A 7,706-nucleotide genomic window follows, 5' to 3' on the forward strand; every position below is an offset into this window, starting at 1 on the left:
GTACCGTCCTAGTGGGCTTTGATGATCAATTGTTGCAGGATATCTGCAATAATAATGAACAGATACAGGGATAGGGAGTCGCTTTGCCGAAGTCCATTCTTGCACTGAATCCACTTCTCTGGAATGCCATTTAGCATAACAGTGGTGGATCCAATGGTAAGACCAGCAGACCGAATCAAACGCTTTTCGAAAGTCAAGCTTTACGATGAGGGATGGGGCTTTCTTTCATGGCACAATACTGAAGGATATACACGGTGTAGAGAAAATTTGTTGAACCGTCTATCCAAGTTACTCCAAGTCACTGGTATTGTAATCAACCTAAGTTTATACATCTATTTGTCAGTGTTTGCTTATGGTCTTGGCTATTGCGATCCTGACATCGGTGTAACCAGGGCAGGCTTCTTTATCTGTTTCTTGATCATGTGTTATCTGTTTTAGTGCAACAGCAAGCGAGTGAAAACTGTATGTGCAGAAGTGTCGATCATGTCCATATCTTTTGATACAACCCTTCTCTTTAGCTTTCGACATGGCTTCATTTTGGTTACTACCAAAACTTGTGTCTGTAATATGTTACATTCTTCAAGTTTTCCCTTCTATGCAGAATCGACTATATAATTTTTCTATCAGTTTTGCCTTTGGTGCAAAATCAACCATATAATACAAGTAACGGCATCTTTTATGGGGAGTTGCTAATGCAGCAAAAAGGATGCTAAATGTGTGATTCAGACTTTCAGCGCAGACTTTGGAGCACTTTCCTTCTAAAGAACCTCATGCGCTTAGGGCTTGCTCGCTTGCATGAGATTTGAGGGTTTGAACGGGTTTAAATCCACTTCAAGTCAAAATCCTCCTTGATTGTTGAAGTATGTAAATCTGTTTGCTACATGTAAGCGAATTAATTACTAGCCGGCTATTACGGTTGCATGGAAATAATGCATGGGCAGTGAGCTGACAGGCTCATGCCTCTCCACAAGGACATACATACACACATACCGATATCATATCATCAGTTATCAATTGTCTCCCTCTGCCAATCTACAGTTTCTATATTTCAACACTTCTCGAGTACATGTTCGAATCAAATCTGAGCTCGGTGTTCCCTCAATAAAACTGAACTACTGCCCATTTCTGAGCACACGTAGGACAAACTGTGCTGAAAATCACCAAAATGCTTTGGCGGAAAATGTCTGTCATTCTTCCTTGTAAGCTTGATCGAGGACTGCGTTGTGGCATGTCGGGTTGCAGGGGTATTCACAGTCGATTTCCTTCACCTCTCTCCGGTTAAAGAACCAGTCTCCCACCGATTCAGCGATTGTCTGTTGTTCAACATGATTGAAATTGAGTTAGTATATGCTCGCATAACTGAACTGACAGGGTTGTAATGGATTGATACTGTTTATTCTCAGAATATTGGTAGATAGGCAGTACTTGCAGAGTGTCACATAATGTTCCTTCTATGATGAAATATATGCTTAGCATCTACTAGGATACTCATGTAGCTCACACTGACGTTATTACAGTAAACCAAATCATTCTCCTTTCCAGAAAACATCCTAGTTTCTGAGACAATAGATTTTTTAGAACTTCAAGATTATGCCAGTTGAGAAAGGTGTAACAGCTCCCGGGTGCCCCTACACCCTCATGAACAATAAATTAGGAAAATTTGAAAGAAAAAAAAATCAAAAAATCTGAAACTTTCAGGGATCAAAGATGATCAAAGATTTGATGTGCTTGCAAAGTTTCAGCAAGAAATAGCCTTCGTGGAGCCCTCACCAAAAAAAAATCACTGCTCAAAAATGTACATAAACTTTGAACAATAATTTTGTTTTTTTAGGTGAGGGCTCCTCGAATGTTATTTTTAGCTAAAACTTTGCAAGATCACCAAAAGTTTGATCAAGTTTGATGTCCCAAAGATTCAGTTTTTTTTTTAATTACTGTTCATAGAGGGTGTAGGGGCACCCAGGTGCTGAAAATCCTGTCTCCTATGCCAGTTACCACAAGATGATCTACATTTTTAAAACGAAAACTCTAGCATCCCTTTACAGAGTCGCTGCAGTATAGATGAACGTATGACCTACCTTGTTGTTGATTCTAGGGGCAGATGGGGAGTGCCAAGTCAAGGAGTTCATTGATTGACAGTGTATAAAGCAGGCGTTAATGAACATGCCCCAATCCTTTTTCTTCTTGAATTCACTTATAGCATCAAGCAACTCTTTCCTAAAACCTGCAAATTGAATACTTGTTAAGCCAGTGAAGTGTAGATGTTACATGGAAGCAGATATGTTATATCAAAAGAAAGGCAGGGGCACATATCATGAGTTTGTTCTATCATAACCTTGGAGAGTTTCCAACTGCTTTGAATCACATTTAGTAATATCCAACCTGCAATTTTGCCACAAGCGTTCAGGGTCGGATCCTTCTGGAGACAAAACATGCTCCACCTGGAAAACAGAAGAGTGGCAAGTGTATCATGTTTTTATTGATGTTGTTACAGAACATTGAAAAGGTTTACAACAGATGCAAATTTGTACCTGCCAAACATCATATGCTGGATTGAGAATGAACATTGGGGTGTGGATGCCTTTTGCAACTTCCCGTGGAAAAATGCACTGGCAGGCACAGGATAGAGTAGTGCTTAGCATGCAGCCTGATAGTAATGGCGACACAAATGATACTAATATCATAACTGTGACATGAAATAAACTAAAGGCTAACCTGTCCTGGCTCCATATCTGAACTGCAGTGAGTAAACTTTTTCCGCAGGTCCTGCAACAAAACATTCAGAGAACACATGAATCTAGCACATATGGTTGAGTGTTAATACAAGAAATGGACGATTGCAGGGGGAAGAACACTACTGCCTGAACTAGAGAGAATGAGAGGGAGAGACCTGTAGACGAGCAACGTCGTTATAGAATCCACGCATATATCTTCTCCCAGAAATGTCTTCCCTGTAATGAACCAAAGGGACCAGTCAAATAGAGCCAACATTATTTGCTACTCAAAAGAACTAATAACTTAGGCGCGCATATGTTAACTGTGCATTACTGGAGACCATGTTAGAAGATCAGAAATGGCAAGCATAAACAACGAACTGATCTTGAACCAGCGCTGATTCATCTCGGGTGAGCATAACAGATGACAATCTCTTTTCACTGTGTTTTACAAGTGGTTTAAGATATAAACATTTTAAGCACTCGAAACTATCACTGAATAAAATCATATCAATACCAAGCACTGGTAAATTAACATCGAGATGAAGTTTTCACATGTACCATGTGACAATTGGTAGTGTCACCAGTTTATACTAAACTGCAGCAGATATCACAACGAAAAATTAATCCCTGAATACGCTAGGGCAATCAATTAGGGATGGGTTCTGAGTGGGACATGATGAAATACAGTAACAGCAGAATCAAATCAAGCACATACACGTCAAGGAAAAAACCACCATCAGCAAGACACTTAACAGTAGACGCCTTTGGTACAAGTGCACGGAAGTCATCACAGTTAATGTAAGTGGATAGGCCACCAGCCGAGCAGCCTGTAAGAAAAGCCTGAAATTGTAGGAAATGATCAGCAGCGTATCACAACAAAAAGAATGAGAAAAATAAGTGACATTACAGAGATAACACGATAAATGAAATCAAAAGGTTTGAAGATAAAATCATAAAAGCGAGTGACCCTCAACTGATCTCAAATTCTTAATTCGGCCATAAATTAAATATTCACCAAAACCTAGTGAAACTGACATGCTATCATTGATTAGACCAATCTCCAGGCCGAACCTATGTTTTTCTTTCTTTGCGTGAGCATAAAGAGTCCAAGAATATTACACACTACATTTTTTGTCGGAATCACTGCTACAAAGAAATAATATGAATGACTGGATGACATAGATGAAGATTTCCTGCGGAAATAGTATTTCAATATCTAGATATGGCCTGAATCATTAGTCTGTCACTACATCCAAAATGCATATCTTAGAGTGACTGTAGATTATAAACAAAACACAAAGATATCCATTCAGGACAACATAATCTTTGATTCATTTACAGAGAAGTGATATGAACATAAAAAAAATGCCATACTGTCTAGTGCTTGGATGGTGTCAAGTTGCTATTCTATTTCTTCATTTCATTGCGGGAGTGGCGCTAGTTGTGGGTGTGACCAATACAACTAATCTGTTAATATGGCAACAAGAGGAAATCTTGCGGCTCATACACTTCAAACTTTGCTTCTATCTAACCCAGATATCAATGATCACACCTATTTTTCTAGGAAGGCTACCTCTTTAGCACGGGATAGGCCCTTTGATAAAAGTTCACTCATGACTGCTTCCCAGATACGCTGGCCTCTGAAGAAGAAAGGGGTGCCGTCCTGCATAGATCACAGAGGATTACTCAGGATATCTGTTAAGGAACTGGGCCATATTTAGTAGGAACTGACAAGTAATTTACAGCAGGTTCTGCTGACCTGAAATTCCTCTTCAACGTTTCCAGAAAATGACGCACCATCACAATACCTTACCTTCACTTTATTCCAATTGTAAAAATCTGCAGGTTTAAGCGAAACATTTCTCAGCGGATGTCGTGAGTGTTGTGGGTGTATTGATAGATATTACTAGAGGGAGTGTATCAGAAAGAGCGTTCCAACGTAATTAGTGAAGAAAAGATTCCTCGTTCTCAAGCAGAACAGCTAGATATTACAGTATGTGCAACGTCTAGTCTAAAAATACAGTAGGAAAAAGGTCTGAAAGTTACTCGAGTAAATCATCGACAATCCTCAGGATATTTGACGGTAGAAAACTGCAGGACATTGGAACGAGCTATATACGCTCATTTATACACTGGACACTGGAGCCAATGCTGCATATTCGGCATCTGCAGAACACTAGTAGAATGTACCTGGATTCTGCAGTTGGTCGTCGCTCAGGATGCCGACGAACTCAGCCCGCCTTCCCATGTGGTCAGAAGAACCTAGATTTGTTTCTTTACGCTGAGCACACCATGTCAGGTTCCTGCACCAGCTTCCACCCTGCAGCCCAACACCAAAAAAAGCTTCAGTCATCTCCATTGAGGCAAAAGATCGAACAGATAGCCGGCGAGACGCTGGCCGTGACCTCCAAGTGGAGGAGCCACTTGTCGGACCCCTCCCCGAACCCCGGGAGCCAGTGGTACCCAGGCGGGGTCCCGTCCAGGCACACGGCGCCCCTCTCCCTGGCGCCGGCGACGAGGGTGAGGTCGACGAGCGTGGGGAGCCGGTGGCCGTAGGAAGGGTAGGATGCGGTGGACGGTGCGGAAGCGTCGCGGGAGGGGGCGAGGAAGAATGCGGCGGCGAGGAGCGCGAAGGCGAAGGCCGCGGCCCCGGCGGCCCCGCGGCGGCCCAGGCGGCGCCACCAGAGCCGCAGGCGGTGCGTCGCCGGCCCGGCGGAGGCGGAGGTGGAGGAGGAGAGGGGATGCATGAGGGGGAGGCTGGTGGCGACGGGCGGCAGCGGGAGGGTGGGGCGGTGGTTGGTGGATGTGGATCTGGCCGCGGCCGCATCGGCGACGACTTCCCGGTGGCCTTTCTTTATCAGGCGAAGCAAGTCGACAGCACATGCGCGAGTCTTACAATACTACTAGTGGGAACGAAGCATTGTGGAGCGAGGAGCACCAGCAATGGCGACATCGGGCGCCGCCGTGTCGACTTCCGGCGGTGGCGGACGCGCCGTCGGCGGCGGTGGCTGTGCACCCGCGAATCGCCATTCCAGGTGTGGCCCGCCTGCAAGAGAGTTGCAAAGTGACTGCGAGCATTTACTGGTTGACCGTGCATTGCAACACGCCTTAGGGCATCTCCAGCCGTTTGCCCTCCCAGGAGGCATTTTTTTTTGCCCCTTGGGGGGCTGCCGGCGAAAATTTTGACCTGGAGGAGAAAATGTTCCACTCGTTGCATCCCCACAAGCAGTGTTGGACTCCCACGAACAGAGCGGCATTTTGTCGAGCATCTTGCCCGTGGCGGCGTCCGACTACCTCCTCGTCGCGCAGCTAGAGCAGGTCGCGCCCGTCTTGGCCTTGACATTGACCTTGAGCCCCTTGGCCGTGAGCAGGTCGAGGCGCGCGTTATGGGCGCCGGTCGTCTTCGCCGCTACCGGATACGCGCTGCTCGAGCTCGGCGCGCTCGTGCTCCTCGCGTGCGGCCTCGACAGCGCCCCCATGCTCCCGTTCTGCGTGGCCCGCGCCCTCCCTGCCCCGCCGTCGCGTTCGACGCCGCCGAGAAGACCTGGGCGCGGTGCTGTGGCACCCCGGACCATGGTGTCGAGCACGCCCGTCCGGCTGCTGCTGCCTGTGCATGCCCGGCCACGCAGAGGCGGGCGCGGGCCGTCCCGGCCACACCCGGCGAGCGCGGGCGAGCTCCGCCTCGGCCACGCCCCGGCGGGCGCGGGCGAGCTTCGCCCCGGCCACGCAGAGGCGGGCGCGGGCGCGGGCTGCCCCGGCCACACCCAGGCTGGCGCTGGCGAGCTCCGCCCCGGCCACGCGCAGCCGCGCGCTCCTCCTCCGTGAAGGCAAGAAGACACGATAGGCAGCTTGGCCGGCCCGCGACGAGCAGGGCGGCGACGGCGGCGCGCTGTCGGTAGGGCGGCGCGGCGGAGGTATGTGAGCAGAGGGCGGCGGAGGAGGCAGAGGCTGGCGTGCGGCAAGGAGGTGGCCGGCCGGCCGCGACCAGCAAGGGGGGGCGAGTATGTGGGCACGTGGGTGGGGACCGGGAGGAAAAGTATGAAGAGGCGAGTGAGAGGCTGACAGTGGGCCATTGACATGCAAAATCTTCTCTCTCCGCCCCCAACAGCCCCCCGGTGGCCTGGGATCGCCCTGGTACCGCCGGCTCTGTTTTTTGTCAAATCCGGCGTTTTTTAAGGTCGTGGGGGCGCGAGTGGAGAGTTGTTCGCCCGCCGGCATTGAAAAAGTGCCTCTGGGGGCTTATTGGGGAGCCTAGTGGAGATGCTCTTAGACCTTAGACTAGTCACAATGGGGAGTAAGTTAGACTAGTCAGAATGGGGAGTAACTTAGACTAGTAACATCATATTTTACTATCCTATGTTACTACCTCCACAGTGGATAGTAACATATGTGTGGTGTCATGTCATGGTTCATTTATTAGCCTATAGACTCATGTTGTCTTGGTATGTGTGATGTTACAGTAATTAGCTAAGTTACCATCATCACTTTTCTCATCATTAAATATGTGCCATATAAGTAAAATTATCTTAAAAAAGTGTGATGTTACTCCCACTATAGCCAGCCTTACGTGTTGTACATATAGTTCATCCCGACGCAACCCGCAAATTTTCTCCCGCATCCGTCTGTAGATAGGAGATCATTTCACAGACACGGATGCGGGAGTACGCATCCAACGCTAACTGCATATATTTCAAACTTTTTTTTCAGCAAACCGGATGAAATTCATGCAAACTCGGCCGGAATTCATATAAACATGATGGGTTTCATACAAACCGGACGAAAACAGTTACATTACATATTTTCAACTAAAAAAGTAGAATTATGTGCACATGTGGTCACGCGGAGCTCCACTCTCACGACACGGATATACTAGTCTACGGCCGGTCGCAGCAGATCCCTTTGTCTTTCTCATGTCCAACAGCCCGCTAACCGGACCGTCGAGAGTCCCGGAGGCATATTCTTCCCCCGTATCTTCCCTATGTCTGGTTGCGC

General features: G+C 47.4%; 1 protein-coding gene across 1 annotated transcript; it reads right to left on the minus strand.

Annotated features, from left to right (window-relative positions):
* Positions 1-975: 975 nt before the first annotated feature.
* On the minus strand, positions 976-5,778 carry LOC125546376 (pectin acetylesterase 5). The gene is made up of 11 exons (XM_048710630.2): positions 5,120-5,778; positions 4,905-5,034; positions 4,474-4,553; positions 4,288-4,377; positions 3,430-3,554; positions 2,888-2,948; positions 2,713-2,763; positions 2,529-2,606; positions 2,333-2,438; positions 2,076-2,221; positions 976-1,313 (listed from the first exon to the last, which is right to left on the minus strand). The coding sequence occupies exons 1-11, from the start codon at positions 5,459-5,461 to the stop codon at positions 1,188-1,190; spliced, it is 1,335 nt and encodes a 444-aa protein (XP_048566587.1). The 5' UTR covers positions 5,462-5,778; the 3' UTR covers positions 976-1,187.
* Positions 5,779-7,706: the final 1,928 nt, after the last annotated feature.

Source organism: Triticum urartu, chromosome 3A (assembly GCF_056163025.1).
Source record: "Triticum urartu cultivar PI428250 chromosome 3A, HENAU_Tu73, whole genome shotgun sequence".
Taxonomy (NCBI): domain Eukaryota; kingdom Viridiplantae; phylum Streptophyta; class Magnoliopsida; order Poales; family Poaceae; genus Triticum; species Triticum urartu.